The 12,406-nt window shown below is 46.2% G+C and overlaps 1 protein-coding gene across 1 annotated transcript in view; it reads right to left on the minus strand.

Annotated features, from left to right (window-relative positions):
- si:dkey-181m9.8 (E3 ubiquitin-protein ligase lubel) overlaps positions 1 to 12,406 on the minus strand; it is a 103,280-nt gene that overhangs the window by 65,756 nt on the left and 25,118 nt on the right. Inside the window, exon 7 of the mRNA XM_068031682.1 lies at positions 11,446 to 11,549. Coding sequence (XP_067887783.1) covers positions 11,446 to 11,549 — 104 coding nt within the window. The remainder of the gene's footprint in view (positions 1 to 11,445; positions 11,550 to 12,406) is intronic.

Here is a 12,406-nt window from a genome sequence, read left to right on the forward strand (position 1 = left end):
CTCAGATATTGGATACTTCAGATGAGATAATGAGGACCAAATGCTTTTTCTGATGAACATTATAAAGACCACATGGCACTATTTGAAGTGCAAGGAGTTCTTGTGATGTCCTGGCCAATTTCCCTCCCTCAAGCAAAAAGAACATAAGAAATAGGAGCAGGAGTAGCCCATATGACCCCGCAAGCCTGCTCTGTCATTTAATCAGATTGCGATTGATTGTTGACCTAAATCCCACTTTCCTGCCTGATTCCCATATCCCTCGATTCCCTTAGAATCCAGAAATCTACCAATCTCAGCTTTGAATACATTCAAAGAGTGAGCATCCACAACCCTCTGGGCACAGAATGCCAAAGATTCACAAGACCCGAAGTGGAAACATTTCTCATTTCAGTCCTAAATAGCCTTTCCCGTATCCTGAGACTGTCAACCACTACCCAACTCCCCACTCTCCAGTCAGGTGAAACAGGTTCTCAGCCTGTCATGCCCACTCAGAATCTGATATGTTTCAATTAGATCATCACTTATTCTTCTAAATGCCAGAGAGTACAGGCCCATTCTACTCAATTTTTCCTCACAGGGCAACCCCATTTAGTCCTGGAATCAATCTATTGAATCCTTGTTGCGCCACCTCCATGATAAGTATTTCCTTACTTAGGTATGAAGACTAAAACTGTACATAGTATATCAGGTGTGGTCTCACCAAAGCCCTGCAAGACTTCCTTAGTCATGTAGTCCAACCCCCCTTGCAATAAAGGCCAATATACCAACTGCTTTCCCAATTGCATGCAGTATCTGTGCATTAACTTGCAGTGTTGTGTACAAGGACACCCAAATCCCTCTGAACATCAACATTTAACAGATTCTCATACTTTAAAAAAAAAAATCTGTTTTCTATTCTTCCAACCAAAGTAAATAACCTCACACTCCCCCACATTATACTCCACCTGCCAAGTTCTTGCCCACTCGCTTAACCAGTCTGTATCCGATTGCAGAGTCCGGCTGAATTTTAGTTCCAGGGTCCCAATCCAAACACTGGGGTGAATTCCGGGTCAGGAACATAGAGGTGGCTCTGATGGGAACCTGGAGGAGATTTTTGAGGAGACAGCCAACTAAGAGGCCACCTCCAGGAGCTCCATCCAATTGATGATGGCGGACGGGTTCTGCAACCAGGAAGGCCAATGGGAGAACCCAAGGCTCTGGATGGCCGGCAGACCACCTCAAATGGGAGTGCCCTCTGAAGACTTGTAAATGATACAAAATATACTGTGGCCACAGTTGCCAGGCCATCCTAATGGTGGGGGAACCCCTTCACAAAGATGGCCTGTGTCCGCGGCAGTACCTCACAACCCAGCAGATCCATACTGGACTGCTTTGCAGGATGCACCTCTGGCCACCCTCCCCCTCCACCCCACCCCCACCCTGCCGCTGGGAGGCAGTCACTATTCCCAACCCATCTACGAGCTCCAGTCATAACGGGGGGCCCGTCCATCATCTGGAAAATCTAGAGGATGTGTGAAGTCTGCCCTCAATTGGCAGGTTTGCGAGCGGGTAGCCTCACACCCCCAGAAGCAGCTTCCCTGAAAATAGGCCAGAGGTGGAAACATTCTAGCAGACCGGCATGCCGACCAGTAGTGAGAAATTGCTGGTACGTCTTCCAAACCCACCTTTGCCTTGGAATGAAAATTCTGTCCCTTGGGTCCTCCTCACAGTTTACTTTCCCATCTAGGTTTGTGTCATCAGCAAGCCTGAGACATTACACTCAGTCCCTTCACCTAAGTCATGAATATAGATTGTAAACAGCTAAAGGCCGCAGCACTGATCCTTGTGGCACCCCACTAGTAACAGCCTACCATCCCGAAAATTCCTACTCTCTGTTTTCAGTCCTTTAAGCAATCCTCTATCCATGCTAATATATTGCCACCAACCCCATGAACCCTTATCTAGTGCTTTTTGAAAATCCAAATATACTACAAGTTACCTTTCATCTACCCTGGTTACATCCTCAAAAGACAAATAAATTGGTAATTTCCCAATTATATTATGACCTTCTAAGTGCCCCTTTATCAATTCCTTAATAATGGATTCCAGCATTTTCCAAACAGCCGATGATAGGCTAACTGGTCTGTAGTTCCCTGTTTTCTCTCTTCCTCCCTTCTTAAACAAAGAACATAAGAAATAGAAGCAAAAGTAAGCCATTCGGCCACTCGAGCCTGCTGTGCATTCAATAAGCTCATGACTGATCTGATTGTGGCCTTAACTCCATTTCCTGCCTGCCCTCCATAACTCCTGACTCTGTTGTCAATCAAAAATCTGTCTAATTCAGCCTTGAATAAATTCAATGACCCAGCCTCCACTGCACGCTGGGGCCGAGAATTCCAAACACTAATAACCCTCTGAGCGAAGAAACTCCTCCTCATCTCTGTCTTACATGGGAGACCCCTTATTTTGAAATTGTGCCCCCAGTTCTAGATTCCCCCATGAGGGGAAACACCCTGTCACCACCTACCCTTTAAAGCTCCCTCAGAATCTTATAGATTTCAACAAGATCACCTCTCAATCTTCTAAACTCCAATGAGTACAAGCACAACCTGCTCAGCCTTTGCGCGTAAGACAAACCTTGCATTCCAGGAATCGACCTAATGAACCTTCTCTGAACTGCTTCCAATGCAAGTATTTTCTTTTCTTTTTCTTTTGGGCCTCCTTATCTCGAGAGACAATGGATACGCGCCTGGAGGTGGTCAGTGGTTTGTGAAGCAGCGCCTGGAGTGGCTATAAAGGCCAATTCTGGAGTGACAGGCTCTTCCACAGGTGCTGCAGAGAAATTTGTTTGTTGGGGCTGTTGCACAGTTGGCTCTCCCCTTGCGCCTCTGTCTTTTTTCCTGCCAACTACTAAGTCTCTTCGACTCGCCACAATTTAGCCCTGTCTTTATGGCTGCCCGCCAGCTCTGGCGAATGCTGGCAACTGACTCCCACGACTTGTGATCAATGTCACACGATTTCATGTCGCGTTTGCAGACGTCTTTATAACGGAGACATGGACGGCCGGTGGGTCTGATACCAGTGGCGAGCTCGCTGTACAATGTGTCTTTGGGGATCCTGCCATCTTCCATGCGGCTCACATGGCCAAGCCATCTCAAGCGCCGCTGACTCAGTAGTGTGTATAAGCTGGGGGTGTTGGCCGCTTCAAGGACTTCTGTGTTGGAGATATAGTCCTGCCACCTGATGCCAAGTATTCTCCGAAGGCAGCGAAGATGGAATGAATTGAGACGTCGCTCTTGGCTGGCATACGTTGTCCAGGCCTCGCTGCCGTAGAGCAAGGTACTGAGGACACAGGCCTGATACACTCGGACTTTTGTGTTCCGTGTCAGTGAGCCATTTTCCCACACTCTCTTGGCCAGTCTGGACATAGCAGTGGAAGCCTTACCCATGCGCTTGTTGATTTCTGCATCTAGAGACAGGTTACTGGTGATAGTTGAGCCTAGGTAGGTGAACTCTTGAACCACTTCCAGAGCGTGGTCGCCAATATTGATGGATGGAGCATTTCTGACATCCTGCCCCATGATGTTCGTTTTCTTGAGGCTGATGGTTAGGCCAAATTCATTGCAGGCAGACGCAAACCTGTCGATGAGACTCTGCAGGCATTCTTCAGTGTGAGATGTTAAAGCAGCATCGTCAGCAAAGAGGAGTTCTCTGATGAGGACTTTCTGTACTTTGGACTTCGCTCTTAGACGGGCAAGGTTGAACAACCTGCCCCCTGATCTTGTGTGGAGGAAAATTCCTTCTTCAGAGGATTTGAACGCATGTGAAAGCAGCAGGGAGAAGAAAATCCCAAAAAGTGTGGGTGCGAGAACACAGCCCTGTTTCACACCACTCAGGATAGGAAAGGGCTCTGATGAGGAGCCACCATGTTGAATTGTGCCTTTCATATTGTCATGGAATGAGGTGATGATACTTAGTAGCTTTGGTGGACATCCGATCTTTTCTAGTAGTCTGAAGAGACCACGTCTGCTGACGAGGTCAAAGGCTTTGGTGAGATCAATGAAAGCAATGTAGAGGGGCATCTGTTGTTCACGGCATTTCTCCTGTATCTGACGAAGGGAGAACAGCATGTCAATAGTCGATCTCTCTGCACGAAAGCCACACTGTGCCTCAGGGTAGACGCGCTCGGCCAGCTTCTGGAGCCTGTTCAGAGCGACTCGAGCAAAGACTTTCCCCACTATGCTGAGCAGGGAGATTCCACGGTAGTTGTTGCAGTCACCGCGGTCACCTTTGTTTTTATAGAGGGTGATGATGTTGGCATCGCGCATGTCCTGGGGTACTGCTCCCTCGTCCCAGCACAGGCATAGCAGTTCATGTAGTGCTGAGAGTATAGCAGGCTTGGCACTCTTGATTATTTCAGGGGTAATGCTGTCCTTCCCAGGGGCTTTTCCGCTGGCTAGGGAATCAATGGCATCACTGAGTTCCGATTTGGTTGGCTGTATGTCCAGCTCATCCATGACTGGTAGAGGCTGGGCTGCATTGAGGGCAGTCTCAGTGACAGCATTCTCCCTGGAGTACAGTTCTAGGTAGTGCTCAACCCAGCGGTCCATCTGTTTGCGTTGGTCAGTGATTATGTCCCCCGATTTAGATTTGAGGGGGGTGATCTTCTTGATGGTTGGCCCAAGAGCTCTCTTCATGCCATCATACATTCCTCTGATGTTTCCGGTGTCTGAGGCCAGCTGAATATGACTGCATAGGTGTTGCCAGTAGTCGTTTGCGCAACGCCTAGCTGTTCTTTGTGCAGTACTTCTGGCTGCTTTAAGTGCTGCGGATGTTAAATCGCTGGGGGCTTTCTTGTAGTTCAAAAGTGCAATGCGCTTAGCGGCTATGACAGGTTCCAGCTCTTCATTATGAGATTGAAACCAGTCTGCAATGCAAGTATAGCCCTCCTTGAATAAGGTGGCTAAAACTGTACGCAGTACACTAGGTATGGTCTCACCAATGCCATGTACAGTTGTAACAAGACTTGCCTACTTTTATACTCCATCCTCCTTGCAATAAAGATCAATATTCCATTTACCTTCCCAATCACTTGCTGTACCTGCATGCTGATCTTTTGTGATTCATGTACAAGGACACCCAGGTCCTTCTGTATCGCAGCATTTTGCAGTCTCTCACCATTTAATTTTTTTTTAGTTCGTTCATGGGATGTGGACGTCGCTGTCTAGGCCAGCATTTATTGCCCATCCCTAATTGCCATTGAGAGGGTGGTGGCGCGCTGCCTTCTTGAACCGCTGCAGTCCACATGGGGTGGGTGCACCCACAGTACTGTTAGGGAGTTCCAGGATTTTGACCCAGCGACAGTGAAGGAACAGCGATATAGTTTCAAGTCAGGATGGTGTGTGGCTTGGAGGGGAACCTGCATGTGTTGCTGTTCCCATGCATCTGCTGCCACTGTCCCTAAATGGTAGAGGTCGTGGGTTTGGAAGGTGTTGTCTAAGGAGACTTGGTGCGTTGCTGCAATGCAACTTGTAGATGGTACACATTGCTGCCCACTGTGTGTCAGTCGTGGACGGAGTGAATATTTATGCCAATCAAGCGGGCTGCTTTGTCCCGGATGGTGTCGAGTTTCTTGAGTGTTGTTGGAGCTCCACTCATCCAGGCAAGTGGAGAGTATTCCATCACACTCCTGACTTGAGCCTTGTAGGTAGTGGACAGGATTTGGGGAGTCAGGAGATGAGTTACTCACTGCAGGATTCCTAGCCTCTGACCTGCTCTTGTACCCACAGTATTTATATGGTTACTCCAGTTCAGTTTCAGGTCAATGGTAATTCCCTGGATGTTGATAGTGGGGGATTCAGCGATGGTAATGCCATTGAATGCCAAGGGGAGATGGTTAGATTCTCTCTTGTTGGAGATGATCATTGCCTGGCACTTGTGTGGCGTGAATGTTATTTGCCACTTATCAGCCCATGTCTGGATATTGTCCAGGTCTTGCTGCATTTCTACACGGACTGCTTCAGTATCTGAGGAGTTGCGAATGGTGCTGAACATTGTGCAATCATCAGCGAACATCCCCAATTCTGACCTTATGATTGAAGGAAGGTCATTGCTGAGGCAGCTGAAGATGGTTGAGCCTAGGTCACTACCCTGAGGAACTCCTGCAGTGATGTCCTGGAGTTGAGATGATTGACCTCCAACAACTACAATCATCTTCCTTTGCATAGGTATGACTCCAACCGACGGAGAGTTTTCCCCGATTCCCATTGACTTCAGTTTTGCTAGGGCTCCTTGATGCCATACTCGGTCAAATGCTGCCTTGAAGTCAAGGGCAGTCACTCTCACCTCACCTCAAGTTCAGTTCTTTTGTCCACATTTGAACCAAAGCTGTAATGTGGTCAGGAGCTGAGTGGCCCTGGCGGAAACCAAACTGAGCAGGTTATTGCTAAGCAAGCGGCGCTGGCAGCACTGTCGACGACACCTTCCATCACTTTACTGATGATTGAGAGTAGGCTGATGGGGCGGTAATTGGCCGGATCGTATTTGTCCTGCTTTTTGTCTACAGGACATACCGAATTCAACTACATTCCTTTTAAGACCCCCACCTGAATGGCCCCCTGCACCATGGTGCCGTGGTCAGTTTGCTCATCCTCCCTGCAGTCTCTGCTCTCATCCACACAAGCTGCAAGAACATTGAACTGTTGGACAAATGAAGGGGCTGAGGCTCCTCCAGTGATACCTTCTGGATCCCCGTATCTGCCCCTCTTGCAGTTAAACCCTCTTGTCCCTGAGAACAGACAAAATCAGAAGTAAGGGATGTGACTGCCTCCTGGAACTAACTGTCCAGGTAACTTTCTCCCTCCCTGGTGCATTGCAGTGTCCAAAGCTCAGACTCCAGCTCATCAATTATGAGTCGAAGTTCCTTAAGCTTCAGACACTTACTACAGATGTGGTTGCTGGTGTTCACCAGCTTCCACATGCTAGAGAGGCAACACATCACCTGCCCTGCCATCTTTACTGTGATTTATTTAACAAGTTGGGTTTAGAAATATCACTCAACAATTATCTGTAGCTATATCAATTGGTTTAACTAGTAAAGTTTTAAGTTTAATGAAATACTTATATCTATCTCCCCAGTACCTATTAAACTACTGCCCCCGTTTAGAGAGAAAAAATACATTTTAAAACTCACCAACCAGTCACCTGCATGCTCACCTAATTAATGCTTCCAGACTTCAAAGTTCACGTCTCTCTGCTGGGCCGGAATTTTACAAAGGACAGGAGGCTCCGCCCACTGGCCAAAAAGTTGGTGGCGAGCCCTCCTCCACCGTACCTGGAGCGTGTTGTGTATTGGGGGCGGTTTGGGTTTCGGGGGCGGCCCTCCGTGGGTCACAGTGTGCCCGTCCAGGAGGGCCCCCCCTACCCAGCCCGCAAGAAGGCTGCCTGGTTTTACCAGGCGGGGTTCATGAGGCCTTTGCCGTCTGACCACCGAAGTTAAAATGCCCGGGGCAGTGGCAGGAAGCCCTTAAGTACCAGTTAATTGGTCATTTAAGGACCTTGATTGACCTGCAGCGGGTAGGCCGTTACTTGCCGCCGCCCCGCGTAAAATTGCATCGGGGGCGGGACAGGGTCGGGAACGGCCCCACCCCTGCATCCCACTCAATTTTACGTACCCCCCCACAACAGTCCGCTCATTTGGGAGCGGTAAAATTCCGGCCCTGGTCTCCGGGTCCCTTTCTTAGGCTGCACCTTTTTTGATTAAAGGTCAGAATAGCACCTCCTTGATCATTGCACCGAATTCCCACTCTTACCAAATTCCCAAGTTCACAATCTGTTTTCAGTTGCACGGAGTCACAAGCTGCTACCTTCTTGCCTGCTTATGTGAATAGTGGTGTTACATTTGTTACCTTCCAATCCACTGGGACCGTTCCAGAATCTAACGAATTTTGGAAGATCACAAGCAGTGCATTTGCTGACCTGAATTTTAATCACGCTCCGCGGCGGCACGCTTTCATCTTGGTGGCCTTCTGACATGAAAGTGCCGCCAAGGAGCCCCCGCGATATTACACACGGGGGCTCATTTAAATGGAGGGGATGGAGTGGCTGCCTCTGATGACAGAGAGGAGGTAGCCGCCGCGACTCTGGCAACGCCGCCCGGCACCATTTTTAAATGGCTTTAAGCCCTTACAATTAATTTCAATATTAAAAGGAACCCAAGTGCAATTTTTTATTAAAAAGTAATGAAGATGTGGAGGCCCTTCCCCAACCCCCCCACCCCCCACCATGGTCATTTCATTGCCCGAAATAATCAACAATTGGCTTTTTCAAATACCCAAACTTTCCCACATCCAATCAAAATTGTTTTCCCCGCTCCTCCACCCCTCCCGCCAGGAAAATTTTATTCCACCCTCCTCTCCACCAGGTTCTTGTCGGAACTCCATAGAGTTCCAAAGGCGGATGAAGCACAAATGGCAGCCGTAAAATCAGCGTGGGACAGTAATATGTGGCAGGGCCTTCTCAAAGTCAGGGGTTGATGCATGCCTTTCCCCGCAGAATTTTACCTGTCCCTGCGCCATGACCCTTTTCTTTTTTAAAAAGAACCCTAGGATGCAGGCCATCAGGTTTAGGGCATTTGTTGACTTTCAGTCCCATTAATTCCTCCAGTATTTTTTAGTCATAGTCATACAGTCACAGAGTTATACAGCACAGAAACAGGCCCTTTGGTCCATCGTATCTGTGCCAGCCATCAAGCATCTATCTATTCTAATCCCATTTTCCAGCACTTGAAACACCATAGCATACAAGGCTATGGGCCAAGTGCTCATCTAAATACTTCTTAAATGTTGTGAGGGTTCCTACCTCTACCACCCCTTCAGGCAGTGTATTCCAGATTCCAACCACCTTCTGGGTGAAAAAATTTTCCTCAAATCCCCTCATAACTCCTGCCCCTTACCTTAAATCTATGTCCCCTGGTTATTGACCCCTCCGCTAAGCGAAAAAGTTTCTTCCTATCTAACCTGTCAATGCCCCTCATAATTCTGTATACCTCAATCAGGTCCCCCCTCAGCCTTCTCTGCTCTAAGGAAAATAACCCTAGCCTATCCAGTCTCTCTTCATAGCTGAAATGCTCCAGCTCAGGCAACATCCTGGTGAATCTCCTCTGCACCCTCTCCAGTGCAATCACATCCTTCCTATATTGTGGTGACCAGAACTGTACACAGTACTCCAGCCGTGGCCTAACTAGCATTTTATACAGCTCCATCATAACCTCCCAGCTCTTATATTCTATGCTTCGGCTAATAAAGGCAAGTATCCCATATGCCTTTCTAACCACCTTACCTACCTGTGCTGCTGCCTTCAGTGAACTATGGACAAGCACACCAAGGTCCCTCTGACTTTCTGTACTTTCTAGGGTCCTACCATCCATTGTATATTCCCTTGCCTTGTTAGTCCTCCCAAAATGCATCATCTCACACTTCTCAGGATTAAATTCCATTTGCCACTGCTTCACCCAGCTTACCAGCCCATCTATATCATCCTGTAATCGAAGGCTTTCCCTCCTCACTATTTACGACACCACCAATTTTCGTGTCATCTACGAACTTACTAATCATACCTCCTACATTCATGTCTAAATCATTAATTTTCACTACAAACAGCAGGGATCCCAGCACCGATCCCTGCAGTATACCACTGGTCACAGGCTTCCACTCGCAAAAACAACCCTCAACCATCACCCTCTGCCTCCTGCCACTAAGCCAATTTTGGATCCAATTTGCCAAATTGCCCTGGATCCCATGGGCTCTTACCTTCTTAACCAATCTCCCATGCAGGACCTTATCAAAAGCTATACTGAAGTCCATGTAGACTACATCAACTACTTTACCCTCATCTACACATCTAGTCACCTCCTTGAAAAATTCAATCAAATTTGTTAGACACGATTTCCCCGACAAAGCCATGCTGACTATTCCTGCCTCTCCAAGAGGAGATTAATCCTGTCTCAGAATTTTTTCCAATAGTTTCCCTACCACTGATGTTAGACTCACCGACTTGTAATTACCTGGTTTATCCCTGCTACCCTTCTTGAATAATGGTACCACATTCGCTATCCTCCAGTCCTCTGGCACCTCTCCTATGGCCAGAGAGGATTTGAAAATTTGTGTCAGAGCCCCTTCTATCTCCTCCCTCGCCTCACATAACAGCCTGGGATACATCTCATTTGGGCCTGGGGATTTATCCACTTTTAAGCCCGCTAAAACAGCTAATACTTCCTCCCTTTCAATGCTAATTTTTCTTTAATTAATATTAATTACTTGAAGATCCTCACTCTCATTAGACCCTTGGTTCCCAATTATATTTTTTTAATGTCTTCTATTGTGAAGACAGACACAAATCATTTGTTTAATGTCTGACATTTCCTTATTTCCTATTATTTTTTCCTGTTTCAGCATCTAATCTCTTCCTTTTTACATATTCATTGAAGCTCTGTTTTTATATTTCTTGCTATTTACTCCCATATTCCATTTTCTCCCTCTTTATCATTATTTTTAGACATCCTTTGCTGGTATCTAAAACACTCCCAATCCTCAGATTTACAATTTTTCTTGGCAATATATTAAGCCTCTTCTTTTAAGCTAACTTTTTTAGTTTGATACAGATGGAGCCCTCTTCCCATGGAACTTTTAAATTCTCAATGGAATGCAGATTCTTTGAAAATTATGAAATATTTCTTTAAATGTTTGCCAATGCTTATTCACCGTCATATCTTTTAATCTAATTTCTCAATGTACCTGAGCTAACTCGCCCCTCATATCTATGTAATTGGCTTCATTTAAGTTCAATACTCTAGTTTTGGACTTATGTACGTCACTCTCAAACTCAAGGTGAAATTCTATCCCAGATGATCCTTACTATGAAATTACTAATTAATCCTAGGATATTACACAGAACAAGATTTAAGATAGCCTCTTCTCTGCTCAGTTCCACGACATATTGCTCAAATGCATTCCATGAACCCATCTTTCAAACTACTCTTGCGGATTTGATTTGTGCAGTCGATATGAAGATTAAAGTCCCTCATGATTATTGCATTGCCTATTTTACAAGTTCATCTTAGTTCCTGATTAATACTCTGTCATCAGATTAATTGCTATTTGTGGGAAACTGTTGTGCCCAAAATAGTAGCTGCAATCACCTACTTAACTGTGACTGAACTTCAAAGAAGACTTTTGTGCGTGACCATTTAAGGATATATTTGAGACATTAAAACAATTGAGGATCAGCTAAAGAAATATAAAATTTCTACTCAGACAGAAAGATTTTGCACTCCAGTAAAAGTTCCTTTCCTTTATGCACTAACATAACTATAAGGTGTAGTCAAACATTAATATTTAATAAAGTTATTGAAAATACAAAGACTAATTAAAATGACAATATTCAGTAATCTTAATCCTGATTACTTACGCCATTTATTTGAATAGACAGGCTGTAAACAACCAGAATTCAGTTGCTGAGGAATGTTCTGGAGACTCTGATAACCATTTCCAATGGAAGGTACAATGGTACAACTGAAAAACAATATATCTCATCAGATATTACCTTTTAGAGATGACCTACATAAATGCCTGTACTGCAAAGCCTTTTATTTTCAGCCAGTTATAAAATTGAAAAACTTCACTCATACTCAGTGCTTTCATTTTACCCTGTCGACAATATTTTTAAAAATACGATTCTGTTGATGGCTGTCTAATACTCAAACTTTAAATGAGACAACTTAATTTCTTTGCTAAGTTGCTGAGCATGCAAAGTTCACTTAACAAAATAATAGCCTACGGTCCACACTCAGCTCTTTGTTTCGCCCCAGTAAGTGCCTGACACCTAAAACAGGAATTCTTATCCAGAAGATCGGCCTCCAGCTTCTTCCAGTGCAAGCTAGCTCAACCAGTACAAAACAAAAACATTTGGGAGGAGGTTTAGAAGTTTCATTGGAGGTAGGTTCATTTTTTAGCAATGGGTCAGGGGAATTTGAAACTCTGATCATGGGTTGAATTTTACTAACCCCTCATGCTGTGGGTCACGGCAGGGGGGGCCGTAAAATTCTGCGGGGAGAGGCCCGCCTTGACCTCCGACGTAGTGAAGGGTCCGCTGCATATTACTGGCAGTGGGGGACCTCAGTGCAGCCACCCCCTCCCCCCCACCACTTGGCGGCAAGGCCTTCATTTAAATATTTAAATGCACATAAATGAAATGCAAATAAACTTACCTGCTGGCAGCGGCCATCCCACGCCGACTTTACAGCCACCGATCACAACTCGCGTGCCGTCAGAACTCTGTACGGAATTCCAAGGCAAGACACTGGTGGGGAGGGGGGAGGAATAAAATTTTCAGCACGGTGGGGGGGGGGGGGGGGGTGGGGGAGTGGGGA

This window comes from Heterodontus francisci, chromosome 5 (assembly GCF_036365525.1).
Source record: "Heterodontus francisci isolate sHetFra1 chromosome 5, sHetFra1.hap1, whole genome shotgun sequence".
NCBI classification, from domain to species: Eukaryota; Metazoa; Chordata; class Chondrichthyes; order Heterodontiformes; family Heterodontidae; genus Heterodontus; species Heterodontus francisci.